The 23746-nt window shown below is 41.8% G+C and overlaps 3 protein-coding genes across 3 annotated transcripts in view; 2 read left to right on the forward strand and 1 right to left on the reverse strand.

Moving 5' to 3' along the window:
• The window catches only part of ARP2 (actin related protein 2), a 101953-nt gene that overhangs the window by 38206 nt on the left and 40001 nt on the right, over nucleotides 1-23746 (reverse strand). The window contains exons 4-5 of the mRNA XM_087369699.1: nucleotides 22029-22100; nucleotides 21736-21814 (exon numbers count right to left, since the gene is read on the reverse strand). Of these exons, the coding sequence (XP_087225825.1) occupies nucleotides 21736-21814; nucleotides 22029-22100 (151 nt within the window). The remainder of the gene's footprint in view (nucleotides 1-21735; nucleotides 21815-22028; nucleotides 22101-23746) is intronic.
• LOC147881116 (uncharacterized) lies at nucleotides 4615-5073 on the forward strand. Its single transcript, XM_087402168.1, has 2 exons — nucleotides 4615-4832; nucleotides 4929-5073. The coding sequence occupies exons 1-2, from the start codon at nucleotides 4654-4656 to the stop codon at nucleotides 5071-5073; spliced, it is 324 nt and encodes a 107-aa protein (XP_087258294.1). The 5' UTR covers nucleotides 4615-4653.
• LOC147881117 (uncharacterized) lies at nucleotides 5641-6543 on the forward strand. The gene is made up of 2 exons (XM_087402159.1): nucleotides 5641-5850; nucleotides 5977-6543. The coding sequence occupies exons 1-2, from the start codon at nucleotides 5654-5656 to the stop codon at nucleotides 6278-6280; spliced, it is 501 nt and encodes a 166-aa protein (XP_087258285.1). The 5' UTR covers nucleotides 5641-5653; the 3' UTR covers nucleotides 6281-6543.

The following is a 23746-nucleotide window of genomic DNA, read 5'->3' on the forward strand; positions in this document are numbered from 1 at the left end:
GCTCCTTCCTTCAAGGCTGAGGGGTGTCACAAGACTCGTTGACAAGCCTCACTCACTTTCTCCCTCAGACACAGCAGCAAACACTCCTTGAACTCACACAAATATTACTGCATGTAGAGAAGGAATACTAATCAGTATATTCATCCACCAAGCATGGCAAAAGCTGCTCAAGTGGGTCCGTGGCACTACAACAACATGGGTCAGGTGCAATGGCAGTCCTATTTCACTCACACCTACAACAATACATCATTGTGTTCAGCAGAGATGAGCATGCCTGTTACCTATGCATCCACCAGTGGAGGCATTCCACCACAGATTTCTATATCGCAAAATGTGAATTCCCTCTAGAGTCATCGGATCATGCAAGGGGTTCCACATGCCGAGAGTAGACAAAATTCACCTTTTCCAGTGTTGACTTCTCTGGCCGTCTGCGCGAAGCTGTTCATTCTCGTTCTACAAGGCGATGGTCAGAGCTCGCTCCTGTGAGAGGAGGTCCTGGAGCGTCTGGATTTGTCATTCATAACCATCCTAGTGCCTTGCGTGCTTTTCTTCGGCTTGTTCTAAGGCTGGTGTCCACCTGGTCCACCATGGTTTGAACCAAGGATTCGCTCATGGAGAGGTCATCCTTGAGCTTCATGACGGTCACCTCCAAGTCCTCGTTGTATTCTTCTGCTCTACCTAGGGCAGTTTGCCCAGTCGCTTGCGCGGCAATCATGAGCATATGGCTCCCACGTGCCCTGACCTGAGCCTGTAGTAGAGAGGAGGACAGCTAGGTTGTGTGCTCTTGCCTTCATTGCAAAATGGTACGAAGTACTTGAGGGAGTTGGGCCATGGTATCAAGGAGTTGGAGCTCAATATTGTCCGCCCTCGACAGCTGTTCTACAGACATCATGTTGTATCCACTGGGTGCTCTGTATTCTAGCGCAGTGCAAAATTATAGAGCCTATGTTAGCCCCACCCAGTAGAGGAAGATGTGCCGGTGGCAAAGGAAGATGCCTCCCGGGCATGGATGAGAGCGGTGGCGGTAGCTTGGGCGGTGGACGAGGTAGGAGGAACTGATTATCCCCTGGGGTGAAGGCCAATATCAACTGTATCTTCCCCTTGGCAAATGTCTACATCAATGGGGGCCAATCGTCTCCTTGCCTTTTGACTGGCGGTTGGATGCCCTGAGACAAAGGTATGGAAAGCCATGAATGGCATGCTGCTAGGGACATCAATGTGTGTGTGTGTGAGGAGCGGACCTGCCTTGCAGCCAGCCCAACCTTTCTCGATTCTCGTGCCAGCCCACGTGCAGTTGCGCTGCTCCCACTCTGTTTTTCACGCCAAATTTCAAAGTCTTGCTGTAGGTCCCGCCACAGTTCCGTACAGGGCCGTACTGTAGATTTTCGTACAACGTGTCAAAAATCCATACGGTCAAAAATCCGTACGTGTCAGAAATCCGTACAGCGTGTCAGAATTTCGTACAGCGTGTCAAAATTTCATACGGTCAAAAATCCGTATAGCGTGTCAGAAATCCGAAATGTCCGTACTTTCTGTTAATCCGTATTGTCCGTGCTATCCTTTCCTCTATGTAAAGCCTTGCTCCTTCCAAGCCTTCCTGTTTGTTCCTGTTTTCTCCTTTTCCTTGACTCAAATGGCGGATTATTCCTATGAGAAAACCTTTCACAAAGACAAGTTGGTTTCCAACAAGAAACAAAAACAGGTGATGGATTCAGATGATTCCCTTCATGACTCTGCTGAGGCCCAGCTTATTTATGAGGTTATGCATGAGGGGTTTGAAGACACCCGCAAGGGTTGGAAAGATCCACTTCCCACCACTGGCATTATGGTGGACGTGGATGATATCTTTGATCCAGTTAAGGAGTATGCAAAGCATGCCATTATAATTTTCTTCCCAGGACGGATGCCTGCTCTGCAGCAGGTGTTAGGAATTGGTTGACTCGAACCCTAGGTGGGTTCTTATGTCAAAAAAGTTCATTATGCAACGAGGGGCTATTTGAGATCATCATGGCTAATGAGGAGCACCGTCAAGTTTTGCTAGAGCACTCTCCTCTCTTCTATGGCTAGCAGATGGTCCATGTCTTGCCTTGGTCTCCCACCCGGGATTATCAGGCATTGATTCGGCATCGTTTCCCTGTTTGGGTAGAAGTTGTGGATTTTCCTCAATGCTTGTCTTCTCTTCTACCTAAAATTGTAGCTTCCCTCGATAAGGTGGTATGTCCACCGCGACCCAATGAAAATTCGAATCGCTTTTGCATTTTATGGGACACAGATAATCCCACTCTAGCTTCATATTCGGTTACTGTGAATAATGCTTCCATGGGGAGTGCCTTTTACAAGCTCAAGTGGGGACTGTTTGCAGGTGCTTTCTTTGGAATGCAAGCAATTTGGACACATGGCTTCACAATGCCCTTCCCAAGCGCCACGGATGCCAATGCAAGCTGAAATGATGATTCAGCCTTTGAATAAAAATGCAAATGCCTCTTCTGTAGTAAAAAACAAAGGGGTCAAACAGTTTTTCTCTGTTCAAGACAAAGGCAAAGGCAAAGGCAAAGCTGTCTCAAATGGTAATGCTTCTCTTCCTGTGCCTTTGTCCTCTGCACCTCAGGTGAAGGACAAAAATTTGACTGACAATGAATTTCCCACTGACAGATTGCCTTGCCGAAGACTTTTGCTGATTAATAATCGTTATCTGGAGCATGTTGACTTTAAAGCCTTGGTCTCTGATGCTAATCAACCTCTCTCTCGTTAGATACAAATTGGTTTGGATTATGCATGGCAAGCTTTTGTTGCTCGGATGCAAGCAGTTATTCAAGATTATGGCAAATCTGGGGACGAGCATTTTTTGAGCGAAATGTTCCAAGCATCCGAGCGAAGGAAAAAAAGGCTTCCAACTCTGTAAAAATATGGCAAAAATGGTTCGGAAGAAAACATAGTTTCACTTAGAAATATGCAAAGTATTATAGCAATGCATATTTTATACACAAATCTTTATGTGAATCTTTGGGAATGGTGAGTAACATAATGGGATGGCTTTTGAAGAAATCCACATGTAGAGTAGACTTTTCTATGAAAATTCCCTTATGATCCTTCTTATAACTTTTACTTAATAGGGGGTGACATTGAAAAACCTCTCTCAACCTATCTTCATGAAAGGGTTTCTCCAAAGAAAACTCATTGAAGCAAGCCATCAAGGTAGTTTCGCCGGCGAAACCCCTTTGAAGTAGGTTTTCTGGCGAAACTACCTTGGACAACACTTTTAAAAGTGACATAACTTTCACATCCAATGTCCAAATATAGTTATTCAGCCACTCAAATTGATCGAAAAACCCCATTTGAGCACATCTATAGAGTTATATTTTGAAAATTCTTGCATATATAGTATTAAATATTACATGTATTAATGAGAGTGATATATAAGCCCAAGTTAATACTTATTTTTAGTAATTTAAACATCTTTAGAAACATGTCCATAAATATCTTGTTATTTATGCTACAAAAACACTAGAAAGATATTGTCCTATGATATAAACATGTTTAACAAGTAATAATATATGTATAATATTATTATATTGAGAGTGATTATGAGGGATGTTTCTTAAAGGAATTATTTTTCAACACTTTTTTAAGGTAATAACATGGGTACAAAGGAATGTCTATGAATAAGAAAATTTATGTTATGTAAAAATAAATGAGTGACTAGTTTGTATATTTCTATGATAAAGGGATCTAGTTCTAGTGGGCTATTATATCCTATCCTACTCATGTTTCCTAAAGAAATACAATTTTTTTAATCTCTTGAAAAACACGCTCTAATAAACTTGCTCATAGGTTTTTGCTTGTAAAATTGACGCATCCTGGCAAATCCTATATGCAAGCCACAAGGGAGACTGTAGCACATGCCAAATTTACTTGTCAGAGTTTGATTGAGCTTACTCATCTTCGCCCTTTTTCTTCAGAGAAAAGCATGCTCTTATGTCAAGCTCAATTCTCTCTTCAATCCAATCATCATAGAAAGCTTGCTAAATGGAAAACCCGATCCAAACAATGGCCTTTTTTGGATAAAGACTGCTCTTCCAAGCAATTTTTTAAGAGCTTACACTACAAAAGACAAGCTGCCAATATCTGTCGGATCCGGATGCCTGATTCTACACTTGCAATATTCCCTTCAATGTTGCAAGGACTCCTGCCTACAAGAAGTTTTATCATGCACTTGTAGCTGCTGGTAGAGCAGGAGCAGCATCCCTTACACCTGCTAGTTCTGAGACTCTCCGCACCACACGTTTGAAGAAGCAGGTGGGATTAATCAAGAAAGACATGGAGGGACTCAAGGAAGCTTGGAGTCGGTATGGATGCACCATAGTCTCCGATGGATGGAGTGACACGAAGAGGAGACACATGATTAATATCTTGGTCACTAGTTGTGTGGGAAGCATATTCTTGAGGGTGGTTGATGCCTCACATGCCGGCCTTCACATCACCGGAGAGTGGATATGGGGTCATATTGAGGCAGCCATCAAGGAGGTTGGTGAGGACAATGTGGTGCAAGTCATCACCAATAATGGCTCCAATTGCAAGAGAATGGGAAGTCTTCTTAAGGAGAAGTATCCCAAGATAGTATGGACACCTTGTGCCTCACACTCTCTTGATTTGATGATGGAGGATATTGGAAAGCTGCCTTGGGTGTCTAGTGTGGTCGAAAAAGCAATGCAGCTAGTGACTTATATCACTCGTAAGCCACATGCACTGGCCCTATTCAGAAGGGAGTGTAAGTGGGAGCTATTGAGACCCTCAAAGACACGCTTTGGCTACATCTTCCTGGTTCTTAGCAGGTATGATTCATGAATCATGATTCAATTTTCATCATTCAAAGATCAATTCCTCAAATTATTCATTGTTTAAATTCGTTTAAACTTTATCATTTGTAGGCTGGTTAAGACCAAAGAGAGCCTTCGTCGCATGATGACCAGTTCAGATTGGCTGGATTGGAGTGACTCGAGATTGCCTGCTGGACAGAATGTTGAGGGGATTGTCTTTGACAATCAATTTTGGCAGGAAGCCCTTTGCATTTAGATGTCCATAGAGCCCTTGTACTTCGTGCTTCGACTCTTTGACCATGAGGGTTGTACTATGGGCTTGCTATACGCGTTCATGCTGAAGCTTCGAAAAGCAACAGAGGATTGTCCTATTGAGATCCTCAACCAGAGCAGGTACATATAAGTTGAAACTTGTAAGTTTAATACTTAGTTCTCCTAGCTCTAGAGTTTAGCCTCTAACTTGATTCCTTTTGGTAAATTTTCAGAAAGGATGACATATTAGGAATTTGGAGGAAGAGATGGGATTGGTTTCATAGGCCAATCCACACTGTTGCACATATGCTCCATCCCTTGTGGAAGGAGCCTGCTAAATGGAATGATCGGGTGCTTGTGAATGGATGGACCCAATACTTGGAGAAAGTATGCGACCCATCGGTCCATAATAGGTGAGGTAGCATGGCGTACAAGTTTGCAACCTGCTCACTACTAACTTCTAAGTGCCTTCAACTTTGTATTTACTATTATCATTTATGATTTATCTAATTATTTATATTGTCTTCTTCTGTATTGCAAATTACAATAGCATTGAAGAGGACATAGTGGAGTTCCGCAATGACATGGGTCATTTCTCCCGTGCAATTGCCAAGGAAAGAGACAACAGGCTGTTGGCTCTTACTTGGTGGGAGAAATTTGGGATTTTGAATCCCTCATTGCAGAACTTAGCTCTCCACATCCTTTCGCAAGATTGCACATCAAGTCCAGCTGAGAGGATATGGAGCATATGTGCATACATACACACCAGGAAGAGAAACAAGTAAGTTCTAACTTCTTATAGTTCTTATTTATAGGCTATATAGTATAGCGTCAAGCTTGTAACATTTTGAAAAACAATTCTTAAGTCGTGAGAATTAACTTCTTTATGCTTTGTAAACTATGTCAGGTTGAGCGTGGAGCAGCTCAATAGGTTGGTATATGTCAATGCCAACCTATGTCTACTTGAGAAGTACAAGTCTGCAGATGGTACCGGTAGCATCGAGTGGAAGCCCAAGCAAGTCAATCCTGACAAGATCAAGCTAGAACCTGTCGACATGTCCATCATCCAGCACAGTCGAGAGAATGACGATGCTTACGAGTTCCTGCGACAGGATATGCTTCGATTCCGACGTCAGACACGTTCGATGGCTCAAGCTCGTGCACCACGAGTACGTGTTGCTACTGTTGCAGAGGATACACGGACACCCTAGATTCGTGGTTATCAACGTCGAGCACGAGCCTCACGAGGGGGATCACAGGTATTTGTTCTTGCATCGTCATCCCAAGGACGTCCAGGCAGAGATGAACCAGAGGAGGAGGCGGCATTGGTAGACAGTGCGGACTCAGAGGACTCATATCAGTTGCGAGCCCCTACTTGGTTCGAGGGTGGCACTTCCTCTTCCTCCACAGAGGATGTAGATCCATCTGCTGATTCCAGTGCTGATGATGACAGTGATGAGGTAGCAGATCTTGGAGAGGGCAGCGGTCCCTAGCTCTAGAAGTCGAGACTAGACTCTAGAGTGTACTGTGTATACTGCAGTTGTTAGCAGCTGGCTTGCAGGCGACGGGCTTTGATTATGTATACAGTTTACACCATACAGTTACCAGTATATCATTATGGCATGTTACATGTATGATGTAAACAATAATACATAATACATTTTGTTATATTTTGAATCTTCAATCTTGAATCTTGAAATTTGATTCTGAAATTGAATTATAAAGTTAAAAGTTTATTGTTTGAACTATGGGCCATGGCATATGCTAGTAGCCATATGCACTTGCAACTAATTAGTTAATAGTAATTTGTAAACTGGAAGATCTGTGTCTTTGTAAACCTCAATCTATAGGCTGCATGACGCATCTTTTTACTCTTTCAACTGTGTAATATGTGTGTGCAATGTAGCATTGTGTGCACAATATGGATATCTGAGAGCTCTTTTGAGAGGAGTCTGAGAGCTCTTTTGAGAGAGAGAGAGAGAGAGAGAGAATCTGAAGACAATTAATTATGAAGTATATTATATATATAACTTCTATAAAATAAGTCAATCTATAGGCTGCATGACGCATCTTTTTACTCTTTCAACTGTGTAATATGTGTGTGCAATGTAGCATTGTGTGCACAATATGGATATCTGAGAGCTCTTTTGAGAGGAGTCTGAGAGCTCTTTTGAGAGAGAGAGAGAGAGAGAGAGAATCTGAAGACAATTAATTATGAAGTATATTATATATATAACTTCTATAAAATAAGTATTTTTAGGCGTTTCTAGACGAAACGCCTGTAAAAATCTAGAAACGTTTCTTGTGACACTGGGTGCCTGCTATGTGGAAGGAGTTTATTTTGCCTCTCGAGGATTTTATGAAGTTCATCTCTTGGATGCCTTGACAAAACAAAAGATGCTTGAAATGTCCCCTTTATTTTTTGGCTGTCAGATGGTGCATATCATGCCTTGGTCTCCTAATAAGGACTATCAGAATCTCATCAAGTACCATTGTCCTGTGTGGGTTGAAGTGGTTGATTTCCTAGATTACATGAGAACGGAGCTTCTTGGCTTAGCAATGACATTGGGACAAGTGATCTCTCCCCCTCATCCCACAGGTAATAAAAATCGCTTTTGCATCTTATGGGATACTAATAGACCAACCCCTTCTTCTATTGGGACAAGTGATCTCTCCCCCTCATCCCACAGGTAATAAAAATCGCTTTTGCATCTTATGGGATACTGATAGACCAACCCCTTCTTCTATTGCTGTTGAGATTGAGGGTGTTAATTTGGGAAAGAAATATTTCACTTTGAAATGGGGAATTTTTGCTGGAGCTTGTTTCTCTTGTCACAAGTTTGGACACCTAGCTTCTGAGTGTCCCTCTATCCTTCATCCTCCTCCTCCAGCTGCCATTCCCCAGCCATCTGATAAAGGAGGTCAGAAGACTTATGTGGAAAAGGCAGAAGCCACGGGGGCAAAACCTTCAGTCCATACAAGGAGTCAAGTCATTTCAGCTCAAAACAAGGATAAAGGAAAGGGCAAGCAAGTGGAAAATAATTCATCTTCTCATGAGGGTTGGCAGACTGCAAAGAAGACAGTGCCTCTCAAACAAAGCCCTCTCCAATCCCGTAATTGGGATGCTTTTGCTCCTTCTCTTGGTCAACCATCTACCTCTTTTGATAGCCCGATCTCAAAGGCATGGGTCAATGCAGTCAAGAAGGGTATTCCGCTTTGTGAAGAAGATATATTGTCAAGGAATTGGATTCTGAGGGTCAGCAAGACCCTGAGGCAATGGCAGAAGCCTGATGCCTCTTTTTCTTTCTAAGGATACTCATTTCTTGTACATATTTTCATGTGTGCTTCTCTTAAATGTGTTTCTTACAATATACAGGGCCTCTGCAACCCGAATAAGTGGAGGCTCCTTTGGCACTATATAAATACAACTCATCCAGATGTTGTGTGTCTGCAAGAGCATAATCAGCATTCTTTTGCTGGCCAGCATGGGTTCTTTTCAGGATATGATATATTTTACGCGATCAGTTCTCTGGGGTGTGCATTCTAGCCAGACATGAGTTGCAGCCCTGTGTAGCATATAATGATCTTTGTGGCCGATGGATGATTATCCAATGCATGATCAATGGAGAGATTTTTGAAATTGGTTCCTTGTATGCCTCTCAAACTTCAGCTTGTAGAGCTCGAATGTGGGATTCCATAAAGCAATATCCTTGGTCCACTAATGCTATACTTTGTGGTGATTTCAATAATTCTCCTCACTGGAAGGACAATACCACTCATAAATCCCATATGCTGCCCTCTGAAATTAAGCAATGGGAACATATGATTTCATCACTTCGTACCGCAGATTTATGGACAACAACTCACCCTTCAGTTTTGGGCTTTACAGATCATCATAATGCTTTTACAGAGTATTGGGCTAGGCTTGACAGATTGTATCGTATTCATGCTCAGCAATATGATGATTATACATGTCAAATGTGGACTGACTATTCTCAACAACTGTCTGATCACACTCCTCTTTGGCTGAACTTTTCATTTGATATGCCTCTGGATGATATGCAGCTCTCTCCAGTCAGACACTTACAGGTCAATCAATTATATCTTTCTCATGAAAAATTCCAGCAAATGATTCGATTGGCTTGCAAGCCATTGTTATCACATGCTTGGGAGGACATTGACTTTGCTTGGAACTCTTTTGTGCATCGCATTCAAAATGTCATTAAGGAATATGGAAGATGGTACATGGCAAAAACCAGGCATCATATCCAATGGGCAAAATCACAAAAGCAATCCTTGGTACAGATTAGCCACCAAAGGTTCCTTTCTGCTTCTGAATAGCGTTCATTGTCTTGTGCTTCTTCCATAATTGATGCCAATGATAAACGTAAGCTTTCCAAATAGCAGACAAGGGCTAGAGTTAAGCCTTTGCTAGATAAGGGCTGTTCCTCAAAACCTTTTTTTCGGAATTTACATGCATATAGACAAAGTCAATCTATCATGAGAGTCAAAAAATCAGATGGTATTTGGACCAAGAATTTATCTCAGCTAGAAAAACAATGTCTAGATCATTTTCAGCTTCTTTTTTCTCAGCCATCTTCTTCTACTCCTCAGGTTGAATTGGCTCGGAGCTTGTTTCTTTACCAAAAGCTTCATTGCCGGAAGTGTCTTTTTCAGATATTGAATTGGATGATGCTCTCAAACATTTGGGTAAACATAAATCCCCTGGCTGGGATGGTTTGATGGTTGAATTTTTTGTAGCCTTATGGGCTGAATTGAAGGGTCCAATCTTGAAGCTCATTAATGTAGCCTGATAGCATCAACATCTTCCTTTAGCTTGGAAGCATGGTCTGGTCAAGCTTGTGCCCAAAAAACTCCTATGTGAGACTATGGCTGACTAGAGGCATGTTGTATATAAACTTATTGCCAAAATGTTGGTTCACCGGATAAAGGATATTCTTCATGATGGTCTTCATCCCAAGCAATATGGTTTTGTTCCATGATAATATCCCCAATACTCTCATAGCAATGGAATATACTAAATATTCAGCACAAGATGTTTTGGTCATGCAGGTGGATGTGGCAAAGGCATTTGATACCATACAATGGGATTATGTCTCTCAAACCATGTCTCGACTTGGTTTTGGGCCAAAGCTAGTTAATGTCATTTATTGGCTTTACTCAGATTCCACTGCTCAATGCTTTATAGGGAATCATTTGTCTGAGTCTTGGACTCTGGGACGGTCAGTTCAACAGGGATGCCCTCTCAGTGCTTTGCTCTATGCTATTGCCTCTTATCCTTTGCTTCTTTATATGGATCATCTGGTTGATACTCGACAACTAGTGGGGCTTCAGATTCCTGGCTCACGGCCTTTCATTGCACAGGCTTATGCGGATGATTCTTTCTTCATGCCAAAGAATTGTCCTCTGGAGCTTCGCTTATTGATGGATACCCTTTCTGATTTTGGGTTGGCAGCTGGTCTAAATATTAATTTTCAGAAATCAAAACTCTTGCCTCTCAAGCATTGTGACTCGCATGCTCTTCTTTGGCCAAATCAGATTATTCATCCTAAGAACATAGTAAGACATTTGGGTTACCCAATTGGCTGGAAAATCAGAAATAAGCAACAAATGTCTTGGGTATTTAACAAAATTCAGGATAAATTAGAATATTGGAAGATCTCCACTTGGCCTTTGCATGTTCGGCTTCGAATTGTCCAGCCCATTGTTTTAGCTTATGTCCAGTTTTACCTGCCTTTAATACATTGGTCATCTCGAGATCTATCTTCTTTTATGTCCCAAGCCATGGAGATTTTTTGGAAAACGAAGCTTCATAAAAAAGCTTTGAGGTTGCTCAAAATGGACCTGCTTTGCTCTCCAAGGATGCATGTGATGGAAGCAAGGAGCAGAAGCAAGCGGGAGATGGAGAAAGGTGAGAAAGCAAAAGAGAGAACACAAGTTTGTGGGAAGCAAAAGTCTACGATGTGACTTCCCTTATTGCCTTTTATACAAATTTTATACAAAGAATAGATAAGGTGATGACGTGGCATTATAAGTACCACTTATATAAGGGATAGCACATTATGCCTTTATCCACTTTAACAAGCTGAATACGCTTATCCTCAAGCACCTCTCTGATAAAATAATATTTCACCTCGATGTGTTTCGTTTTGGCAGAAACACAGGATTACGTGCTAGCTTAATAGCACTCTCACTATCACAATGCAAAATAGGAACCTCTCCTTATAAACCAATATCTCCCACTAGACGAGATAACCATATGGCTTCTTTGCACGCCTCTGTGGCTGCAACATATTCTGCCTCTGTGGTAGATAAAGCAATGCATTTCTATAACCGAGAGATCCATGAAATAGCACCACCACCTAAGGTGAAAACATATCCTGTTGTAGACTTTCTTTGGTCTACACATCCTGCAAAATCTGAGTCTGTGAACCCATGAAGAACCAAGTCTTTCTTCCCAAAGCAAATGCACACATGCATTGTGCCCTTAAGATATCTCATGATACCTTTCACGGCTTCCCAATGCTTCTTGCCAGATGTTGCCATGTATCTACTGACAATCCCACTGCAAAGGCAATATCTGGACGTGTAGCCACCATTGCATACATGAGACTACCAACCGCAGATGCATAAGGAATCTTGGCCATTTCAGCCCTCTCAACATCTGACTGTGGGCTGTCTTTCTGACTGAGTTTCACATATGGAGGCAATGGAGTACCAAGAATCTTTCCTCCCTCCATATTGAAACGCTGCAAAACCTTGCCAATGTATTCCTTCTGAGACAAATAGAGCAATTTCTGATTTCTGTCATGTATGATGCGCATCCCTAAAATGTGATTTGCATCACCAAGATCCTTCATATCAAATGTCTTATGCAGTCCCATCTTCAATGCATCAATCTCATACCGAGATTTACCTGCAATAAGCATGTCATCAACATAAATGATGAGCAAAATAAGGCTACCATCCTTTGCTTTCTTGGTATAGAGACACTGATCAACATCACTTCTCCTAAACCCCTGAGATTACATGAAAGTATGGAATTTGAAGTACCGCTCCCTTAGAGCCTGCTTCAACCCATATAAGCTCTTTTTCAGCTTGCATACCAACTTCTCTTTGCCTTCACTGACAAACCCTTCTAGCTGTACCATATAAATCTCCTCATGAAGATCACCATGGAGAAATGCAGTCTTGACATCCATCTGACACAAGTCCATATCCTCATGTGCAACCAATGCCAAAACAGCCCTCAATGTTGTCATTTTCACCACAGGAGAAAAAATTTCATCAAATTCAATGCCCTTCTATTGCTTGAACCCCTTGGCAACCAATCTTGCCTTGTATTTGTTCTCAGCATTAGGAGTGACCTTGATCTTATAAACCCATTTGCATGGTTAGGCATTCTTTCCAGTTGGTAGTTTCACCAAATCCCATGTTTTATTTTTAAAAAGAGAATCCATTTCTGAATGCATGGCCTTCTCCCACTTTCTCTTATCATGCCTTCTCATTGCTTCCTGATAGCATGAAGGCTCACCACAATCTGTCAGCATCACAAAATCAGCCACGTAGTTCTGTCCTGGAACAAACCTATCAGGAGGTTTGGAGACTCTGGTGGATCTTCTTACCCAATCATCTTGATTGGCTGGCTGTTCAGCCTGCATATCAGCCATATTATGTGGCTGTACCACCTCCTCTGGCTGTCCTACATCACCCAGATGTGGCTCTATCTGTGGCATATCAAAGGCAATTTGATTGGGCTGATTCTCAGCCTCTATTCCCTGCGCATTAGGGACATTTGCAGCAGCACCTTGCTGCATATTATTGGGCATATTTTGCTGTCTATTCACAATGATTTCTTCAAAGACAACCTTCCTATTTTCTGATTTTTGAGTGGGCTGCCTGTGCATGCTTTCCTCATGAAAAATCACATCATTGCTGCGTATAATCTTCCTTCCAACGGGATCCCACAATCTATACCCCATTTCACCACTGTCACCATATCCAATAAAGATGCATCTTTTTGACTTTGGTTGGAGTTTGTTGCGCTGCTCTTTTCGTACGTGCACATACGCATCACATCCAAACACTCTCAAGTGTATATATGAGGGTGGCTTGCCATACCACTGTTCCTCAGGTACTTTACCATCCAACCGATTATTCGGTGACCTGTTGATGACATGAATGGCTGTTTGAACAGCCTCTGCCCAAAAACCATGGGGTAAGGCAGCATGAGACAGCATACTACGGACTTTATCTTGAATAGTCCGATTTGTTCGCTCTGCAACTCCATTCTGTGGAGGATTATGAGGGCTTGTGAGTTCCCTCTTTATCCCTTTCATGCCACAAAATTCCTGAAATATTTTGGAGACATATTCTCCTCCATTATCAGAGCGTAAGCATTTCAACTTCTTGTCTCTCTTATTTTCAACCAAGGCAACAAACTTTTGAAATGCACCAAAAACTTCATCCTTCCTCTTGATGAAATAGACCCACACTTTCCTTGTGGCATCATCTATAAATGTAACAAAGTATTCATGACCACCCATAGACAACTGAGGCATTTGACATACATCACTATGTACCAAATCTAAGGGTGTCAATCTTTGTTGCAATGTCACTTTATGTGGTGACTGTGAATGCTTACAAAAAATGCAATGCTCACAATGCTTAAATTCTGAAAATTTCAGAGACGGTAAATAATCCAATTGAGATAGTACTTGCATTCCTTTAACACTCATGTGTCCTAACCGGCCATGCCACAATGAAACCTTTGGCACCTCAGTTACGGCAACCACATAATTCTTTACATCAAAAACATGCAAAGTATACAAAGTATCACACTTGTACCCCTTTGCAATGACTCTGGCTCCCTTGGTTATCTTCCACCTACTATTACCAAACACAGTGTAGTAGCCTTGATCATCCAATTGACCAGTACTAACCAAGTTCTTTTTCAGCTTTGGCACATGCCTAACATCATGAAGTATAAAATGTGTGCCATCAAAAAATGCAAGTTTCACATCTCCAATCCCTGCAATAGAGCATGCATAATTGTTTCCAAGATGCACAACACCCTGTAAACCACCATTATATGAGCAAAACCACTCCCTGTGTGGTGTCACATGAAAGGAAGCACCTGAATCAATGATCCAAGTGGTCATGTCACCGTCTTCTTCTGTGACCAAAGCATGTGCATCAAGTGATGAAACAAACAAAATGTCATCCTCACTCTCATGAGTGACTGCATTTACCACTTCAATCTTCACACCACTATTACTACTCTCTACTTGTTGCTTGCCTTTATCATATTTGGCATCCGGATTGTTGGGGCCATCTTTTCCGCACCCATCTTCACCACGAGACCCGCAATGCGTGCACGCCTGAGCAGAGGATATTTCCAATTGCACTCCCTCAACTTTCACTGCAATAGAAGGAGGGGTGGGTGAATCAGTGTCCCAGAGAATGCAGAACCTGTTGCCGTTTCCCATAGGACGTGGAGGACAAATGACCTGTCCCAAAGTAGCAGCCAGGCCAGGCAATTCTTCATGCACATAGTCTGGGAAGTTAACAACCTCAACCCATACGGGACAATGATGGCGTATTAGACTTTGATAATCCTTGTTTGGGGACCAAGGCATAGCATGTACCATCTGCTTCCCGTAAAAAAGGAGAGAAAGCTCAAGTAACCTATGCTTGCATAAAGCATCTGATAAATGCACCTCATAAAAGCCTCTAGATGCAAAATATACTCCCTCTACAAAGCATCCTCCAAGGATGGACTTAATCCACTGTGCAACATCACTGGTTATTGTTGCTCTTTTTCTGCTCCCTTTTCAGCTTAAAGCAATCTTTCTTCATGTGCCCCTTTTTGCCACAGTGAAAACATTCAATATCCTTCTTAGGATGTGACTTACTGTGGGATCTGTTCCTTTGGCTGTCATTGCCTCTATTTTGAGGTCTTCCTCTTGTGTTAAGGGCAGTGGAAGACTTACTTAAAGAATTGTTCTTCTTGTTCATCTCCTCCATGAGAAGCTGACTCTCAACATCTGCATAAATAAGAATAGGATTTGAATTGCTCAAAGCTGTTCTGAAAATATCCCAACTCTCAGGAAGAGTGCAAAGCAAGAATGTTGCTTTAAACTCATCATCAATGTTGAATTTCTGATTTGCCAACTGCTTGATGATAGAGTTGAACTCATTGAGGTGCACACTCATAGTTGTGCCCTCCTTCATCCTAAGATCCATGAGCTTCTTGAGCCAATAAACCTGCTTGCTGCACTTTGTTGAGCATACAAGTCTTCCAACCTTTTCCACATATCCCATGCAGTGTTCTCATTTTCAACATTAAATAGAAGCACATCTGAAATAGAAAGCATGATTGTAGAACATGCCAATTCATCAACACTTTCCCAATCATCATCTGATATATTTGCCGGCTTCGCTCCCTTTTCCTTGATAGGACGGGCTTGATGCTTTTGAAGAAGCACATTATAGCACTGCTTTTGCCAAATGGCAAAATTGTGTGCTCCTTCCAACTTCTTGATGTTAAGAAGTGAACCACCTTCACTCCCACTTGAAGCCATATCTCAACAATTAAAAAATCAGCAAAGGAAATTAAAAAAGCTTGTAAAATCTGTCCTCTACTGAGAACTTGCAGCCAATATATATTCCGACTTTGAATGCATAAACAGTACCAAAACTGTAATTAATTTCCTGCACCGATATAACTCCAAAACTGAGTGAAATATGCCTGCAAAACTGAGTGTAACTCACTCAAAATTATGTCCCAACTTGTGACAGAGATAGAGGCATCCAAAACTCAGAGAAACTGTCCCAAAATGACAGTAAAAACAGTCATAAATCTGCAGCAAACAATATTCTTGTTTTTCTCAATACAAAGGCATCCAAAATTGGCATCCAAGACACTATTCCAGTGTCACAAAAATTGCTGAGCACTTGTGCACCAAAAGCCCCAATTTTTGAGATCAAAAGTCAAACTTTGACTACCACAAATGTGCACACTCCAAGCATAAAGGAAATCGATACCACTTCACAAATGCATAACCTCTGGCATCAAGCTCAAGGAATATTATTGGAATATTCTGAATTCTTTGAGATTCCCTCTTCCAATGTGTCCCAAACTGAAAATGCCACGTGTCACTTTCTGACAGGCCGAACCCTAAAAGTGATGATAACTCAGCACCACGAAGGCGAAATTCAACCAAACTTGGCAGACAGTGTCCCTTCAAGTAGGCGACCACTTTTATGATGTCAAATCAGCAGTAGAATGTGTGAAATCCACAGATCTGCAACTTGCCTTGTGGTTGGAAACTGAAAATCAGCAAGAACTTCGCAACACGCAGTCAAAATCCAACCAAACTTGGCAGGATTCCTCTACAGGTGTAGGCGACCAGATTTAGTGCAAAAACTGGAGGAAAAACGCCAAAATGACGACGAAATTCAGCTCCTGTGTGGCTGAAAACTGTCGCCCAGCATAAACAGCACCAGATCTAACAGCCCGCTCTAGCTGCTCATAGTTGGAGTATTTCTTCATGGCTCCGCGACTCCTTTAGCACCATCCTCATGCTGGATCAGTATGCTTATCATTGAATTGAAGCTCATTTCTAAAAATCTGCACAAACCACAATGCATGTGCTCGCACGCATGCTCATCTTGTGTGTTTGACATTAGATGCATCCCCCAAGAGAATTTCAATCCAATTGACTGGCTCTCCTAATTGTATCTGCACTTTCTTCTTAACCTTCCTAGCTAACGAGCATGTTGTGAATAGGTGAAAAACATCCTCTTGAGCTCCTAGACACCGTTGAAATTTTCCATCCCCTTTTCCAATTTTAACCCCCCTTGCATTTTTCCAAACAACCTTCAGCATTTCAAGCTCGAGAAAGGTTGACATCTTTTCCGGAATAGCTTTAGACGAGATAAGTCGAAATCTCCATTTTTAGCAGAGCGTAGAGTCGGAGGTATTCCATTGGGAATTGAGGACATGGAGATCATGTCTTCAATAGAGTCATCAGAGACTCTTTTTCTGGAGATGCATTGTTGGTATTTTTCCAGTGGGAGTGAAATTGGCTCAAAGAAGGATTGCCTCTCCTCTTTGTCCAAGATGTCATCATGCTCCTAAGAGTATTCAGCACTTATTGTGGTTTTGTTCATATACCAGAGACCTTCTGGACAAGATCTCCTATTTTTTATCTCTCAGATTTCCAGCGCACAGGTTCTCGAGGTTTTTCTGGATGTTTGGCAGATTATCAGCTTCTTTGTCCCAGTATTCTCTTTTCTTCCATTGGATCAGATACTATGGAGATGATTGTGGATCTGGGATCTACCAACATGGAGGCAGTTGCCTATATATGTAACTACTCATGAATAAAGATGTGTTCATTGTGATTCACCTTTACCTCATTGTTCAATCCATGAACCAACATGTGGTATCAGAGCTTGCTGATAATCCTAGTGCCTAGGAAGAGTATCCACAAGATTCCAAGAAGATTCCTTCATCTTCCCCAAATGGAGGTTTCTCTTCTACCTTCCTTCCCGAAATGCCTTAAGCTTCTTCTCCACCTATAAGCCACCATTGCTCATGCCCTCTCTACTGTAGCTTCCCCTCGTTAGGGCACACTTCCACCTCGGAGGAATTTTGGAAATAGAGTTTCTATAGCATGTGCCGCCTTCTTCTTCAGCTCGCGCCATGCTCGAGCCACCATTCCTCAAATGCTCTGAGGAGAAGTTAGGCGACCCTACGATCCACCTGTTGGTGAATTTTGAATGCAAATGGTCAAGTGAATGAGGTGTATCCACAGAAAAACCAGTCAGATTTGAAGCTTCTGGCTATGGCGACCTGGCGCGTTTTTTGGCTCGAGCTTGGTACTGGCTATTCTCCATCAGTAGACCCTTCATTGCGCATTAAATGCCCTCTAAGAGCTGCTCTCATCTGGGTGAAATTCATCCTCCAAGGTTGCTCTGTTTTCTGCAAGCATTTTTGACAGTTTTGAAGTTTAATGCTAAAGAAAATGCTAGGTTAATGCTTGATGTATGAAGTGAGGTGAAAGTACAGAATCAGAGAATGCTTTTTCAGTCTGAAGTCCAGCTGGCATTGATTGCTTGTCAAAATGCCAAGTTCTCAAAGCTCTTCCAATGCTAAGCACTTGAAGAAGACTACAAGAAGGACAAAGTACAAGGTAAAGAAGACCCCAATTAAGAGGATGTGGGAGAAGCCAACTGGTTATGCATATGCCAAACAACTAGGTTTTTCTGAATTTTTATCTAGCAATTTGCATCTATATGGTGAAGGTGATTTCTTTGTTCAGAAAGACTGATCTTTTGTAAAGGGATTAGACACTGCCATTAAATTGGTAAGACCTTCCCAAATGGCCTCCAAAATCAAGATAGATAAGTTTGAGGGAGAGGGTTTTCATACTTGGCAGACCAAACTGAAATTTATTCTCATGAAAAAGGGGATCTGGAAGGTGGCTAATGGAAAAGAAAATAAACCAACAACTAGGGAAGGAGAAGCTTAATGGCTCCCTAAGGATGAAAAAGCACTAGCCATAATTGCTCTTGGATTGAGTAATTCTTTTATCCACCACATTGATGGCTGTGAGAGTGCTCATGCTGCATGGACTCATCTTGTGCATGAATCCATCTCTTCACATTTAAATTCCATGAAGAGCATACTGACTCAGTTATTTGGAGCTTCTTCTCATACTTTGTATACTCTTTGGAAGAAGAACTTTGGATATGTTAAAATCCCAAGGAGGCAAAAAATGTCAAAGTGCAATGTCTGTGATGATTTAAAGCGAGCGATTGAGAGTGCAACATGTCCAAATCAAAGGGAATTTTACAAAAAAAACCGAAAATCTCATCATGACCTTATTCGACATTCCAGACAAAAATATGCATTTTGGAAGGAGCAAGCTATTTCGCATCCCGATGACTACATGTGCCTTATTGTAGATGGCATGGATCAGAATACAACAACATTGCCTCGTTTTGTTGCCACTCCACCTAAATTACAAGGAAAGCACTTTCTAAAGACACATCTATGTGGAGTGTTAGTACATGGAATTAAGTTCTTTGCAGATATATGGATTGATTCCTTGCATCTACATGATAGCAATCAAGTTGTAACATCTATTATGAAGGCAATTCGCAATGTACATGCAGAAAAACGTCGCCTACCACCGACTTTGAGAATACAAGCTGATAATTGCTGGCGAGAAAATAAGAATGTACTCATGTTTGCATTCTGCTCCATGCTAGTTGCTCATCCAATCTTCAATGAGGTCAAATGTGGATTAGAGGAAAGGAAAATCAAACAGAGAAATGACTACAAAGAACATGGGGCATATTTGGCCAAAAGCAACTTCAAGGGCAAGAGCAAAATGAAGTGCAACTTTTGTGGAAAACCTGGACATTTTGAAAAAGAATGCTATGCAAAGAAGAGATGTTCAGCAAACCTTGTGGAAGAAGCAGAGACAGAAGAAGAAGAAGAACCAGAGGATGTTAAAGCTCTCACTGCTTACACCACCCAAGTCAATTTTGCCAAGGGTGAGGACTCATATGTTTTCTAAGTTATTTGTGTGTGAGGTCAATAATGGTTCTCTGCCATGGATAGTCCATCCTTGAATGATTATTAGTCTTTTTGTTCGAGATTTTTCCTTGTTGGACTCATGGGGATTTCCATACATAGTCATTGTCTATCTCCCAGTTGTAAACCAAGAGTCCTAGGAGTGAGTCACAGGTTGGGGCCATGTGTGTTGCCACATGATGGTGGGCAAGCCATGGAGCATCCCATGTACTACTGTTGAGGGATGAGGTCATCAATTTGTGGGGGGGAATAAAGGACAAATTGATGTATGTGTGTTAGTCTTTTTGTTTGAGATTTTTCCTTGTTGGACTCATGGGGATTTCCATACATAGTCATTGTCTATCTCCCAGTTGTAAACCACGAGTCCTAGGAGTGAGTCACAGGTTGGGGCCATGTGTGTTGCCACATGATGGTGGGCAAGCCATGGAGCATCCCATGTACTACTGCTAAGGGATGAGGTCATCAATTTGTAGGGGGGAATGAAGGACAAATTGATGTATGTGTGTGTGTGCCTATGGGCTAGGAGTGTGTGAGTGTAGGTGTGCTAGAAGGTTCTAGTGACTTGGCAGTTAGGTATGTCAGGTTGGTGTGATGTGTGGATTTGGAGTGATCATAGGAGGTAACTGATTGAGATAATCATGGAGATGATTGTGGATCTCAGATCTACCAACATGGAGGCAGTTGCCTATATATGTAACCACTCATGAATAAAGATGTGTTCATTGTGATTCACCCTTTGCCTCATTGTTCAATCCATGAACCAACAACTTTACATAAAGGTTTCTTGGTAGGGGAGTTAGGGGGTTAAGGCACAGACACCCTATCCCATCATACTGGCTGAAACAGGTATCAAGTAAGTGATGCTTTGTCATATCCTCTGCACTTTTTGCACTCTAACATGAGCCAATCGTTGCTGAGACTACCATAAGGATTAGCTGTTAGAGATCACTAACCCACCTGTGAGCCCCCTATTTGAGGAGGACAAGGGGTCAAAAGATCTAGTAGTCGGCGTGTGTAGGTAGAGGGATTTATACCTGTGACAGACCTCATTCTGTGACTGATTAGGGGTGCACACAGAAGCCCTAATATTGGACATTTTGATGCCGGGTTAGGTCAGGTGCATGCACACTCACAGACCAGTCAACTGGATGCCTTGCTGCAGAAAACAGGTGGCCAGATCTGCCAGGTCAACTGACCAGGCTGTTGATTGGATCAACTGACCAGCAGGTCGGGTCAATCCTGACCAGGTCATGTCTGGGGTAGTCAGGTGTTTACAGACCCGCTGCTGGTCGGGTAATTTCTGACCCTGGCCGGCTTCCCTAATGGGTTCAGTTTGGCCCGTTCAGCTCTATAAACGGGCCCATATGTGCTACCCTAATTAGTGTTTCAGGTCGGCCTGAACCCTGGCCCTCCAGCTCTATAAAAGTGCCCATATGCAAGGGTATTTACAAAGTCTTCTTTCAGGCATGCAGTAGGCCACACCTCAACATTAGTCTGCCCTTCCATACTCAGTCGTCTCGCAGCCATCCTTGGCTGTAATTGCCCAGCATCCACTGGAAGTCCTGAGTTGCCTTTGCCCACATCTGTGGATGATGCACCTTCTGTATATCTATGTTTTGTGGGTTCTTCTACGGTGTACTGTTTTAGTAAAGGTCGGAGAGAGCTTGTTGTTCCATTCCGCTATGTACAGGTGGTACAGCAAGCAATTCTTTCTCTGGCATTAGGATATCTGTAATAAAACACTCTAGTGGATGCTTGAAAGTATAATATGTGATAAAAGAAGATAATTTATTTGCAGAAAATATTGGATTTCTCTCCACAAAAGCAGTAGCAAGAATATGCTGCTGCAAGGTAAGCAATATGACCAACAAGCATGTATGAAAAGGGCATTCGATGCATGGGTATAGCAGCATATCTATGGCTTGCTTTGACCCTTTTGTAGAAAGCTTTTAAGTATAACATAAAATTAAGGACTTTCTTTCGAAAGTTATACAAAGGAAATATATCAATGTATGTGAAATTTCTATCTAGCAGCACCTTGGGCATAAAGTGTGAGAACTGCTTGAATTTGAATGAAGACGCTGTCAAATTGGTAGGTCTCAAACATAGTCTGGATCTGTAAGAAACAACATTGAAATTTTGCGAACAAGTAAAGGAGAATGCAGGAGAGATAGAAACCATTGTAATGCTCCTATCCTGACCACCAAAGCGTGACACATGAAGTGACATAACTGATTTTAAAATATATTCAGCCACCATTGAACCAGTGGAAGACTGTTGGCACTAATCTTAAATTATGTGCTGTGCAAGCAATTAGACAGTTTACATACCAGCTTTTCACGATTACTCATAGGATTAAGTGGGGGATCAGACAGAAGTATCTTGCACTCAGATGGTTCAATCTGCAAGGCATGTAAGTTTTTTATTTATTTACAAAAAAATCTGCCACTGACAAACTCATTTATAGTGCAGCAATTTTAAATTGCACAAAATTCTATATGAGCAGAAAGAGTCTTCTTCTGTACATATTTCTTTTTAGAAGCTTTTAACAAAGATGTGCATGGCATCCCAAAAACTAGGTTCCCTGACAGGGATTAGTAGCATTTTATTCTTGAAACAAGACTAGTTCAAATTAACAATTCCAATGAAAATAATTGGTCACTGTTTACTGCATCCAGCACCAAAAACAAAAGAGAGTCGATTTCTGGGACCTAACATCTACATTTCATGCATACACAGATTTCAGACATACAAGACACCGAACATGTTCTATAGTGGGTCTTCTTAAGTGAATATGAAATGCCAATTGAAACCAGATATACTATGGCATCATATAATGTGACCTTTCAAATAAGCTCTGTAACGAAACCTGTAGGTAATTTCATGGAGACATTCAGAAAACAGGCTTGGATGGACAATAAAAGCTGTCACAGACAGATGTATTAGAAATCAGACTTCCCTCCCTGGAACCAGCTTTCAGAGTCATTCAATGCCTTTAAGAAGGGTAAGAAGTAAAAAAACATATGGCCTTGCAGTAAATTCTCCTGCCCATAATATGAAAGATCGCTTCATTCCTTTAAGCTTATCCATATTGTTGTTTAGAAGCATGATATATATTACATATAAAGAAACTAGAATACAAGGGCAGGGGCAGGGAAAGCTAACGAAACAAGTCCAAATAGGTACGACGACCTAAATGAACTAAGCCCAAACATGAAACACAAAATTAGATCGCCCTATCTTTGATCCGGACGCCCCCGATGAGATCTCTGTTGCATGCACTGCATATCCTCCAAAGTGAGACATTGATAATGAACCCTACCTACAGACGATAACAACCATTTTGATCAGAATGAGTGTCTAAAGAATGTCAATGCTAAACAAAAGGTTTAATAATTTCTCCTCATTTGCACAGATGAATCGGGTATGGTCGGCTCAAAGGTGGTGGTCGTGGGATAGAGAAATCTATGATGCAAGAGGCAAAGGCAGGGGATCCCATGATGTAAAGCACTCTTATCTAGGGTGTAAGGTGCACCCGGTTTTTCATGTTTCGCGCTTAAAGAAATTTTTACATACAGGTGACTCACTAATCGAAGGTGTGGTTTTGTTTCAGGAGATAGAGGATATTGCAAGGCGCAAACCAACAAGAATCCTGGACCGAGGAACAATGAAAATACGAAATTGGAAGATACCCACGGTGTTGATTGCATGGCATGGTCAGCCTCTATCCGAAGCTACCTGGGAATCCGTATATCAGTTGTGGAGAGTGTTCCCAGATTTTATCATCGAGGACGCTGATGTCTGAAGAGGGAAGGAATGTTACGCTCTAGCCGAGGTAGCATGACCTCGGAAGAATCAGCCGACATTATTTTCCTTAAAGGATCTATCTTTGTAATATATTTGTTTGCGCTTCATGTAAATGATCGGGAGGGAATTAATGTCAAGGTCCTAGGTGAGGGCTGATAGCACCAGACTAGGTAGATCTAAGGTCAAGGGCCTAGTGCAAAGATTGTGCCTAGGGGCAAAGGATTTAATGCATCCCAAGAGA

Source organism: Dipteris shenzhenensis, chromosome 31 (genome assembly GCF_047967505.1).
Source record: "Dipteris shenzhenensis isolate YYH24624 ecotype China chromosome 31, Dip_SZ_1.0, whole genome shotgun sequence".
Taxonomy (NCBI): domain Eukaryota; kingdom Viridiplantae; phylum Streptophyta; class Polypodiopsida; order Gleicheniales; family Dipteridaceae; genus Dipteris; species Dipteris shenzhenensis.

Bases quoted from the DNA above. Each gene is read 5' to 3' on its own strand.
- LOC147881116 (XM_087402168.1), top strand. From the start codon at position 4,654: ATGATGGAGGATATTGGAAAGCTGCCTTGGGTGTCTAGTGTGGTCGAA. The intron at 4,833-4,928 runs GTATGATTCATG...TATCATTTGTAG, and splicing joins ATCTTCCTGGTTCTTAGCAG to GCTGGTTAAGACCAAAGAGA.
- LOC147881117 (XM_087402159.1), top strand. From the start codon at position 5,654: ATGGGTCATTTCTCCCGTGCAATTGCCAAGGAAAGAGACAACAGGCTG. The intron at 5,851-5,976 runs GTAAGTTCTAAC...AAACTATGTCAG, and splicing joins CACACCAGGAAGAGAAACAA to GTTGAGCGTGGAGCAGCTCA.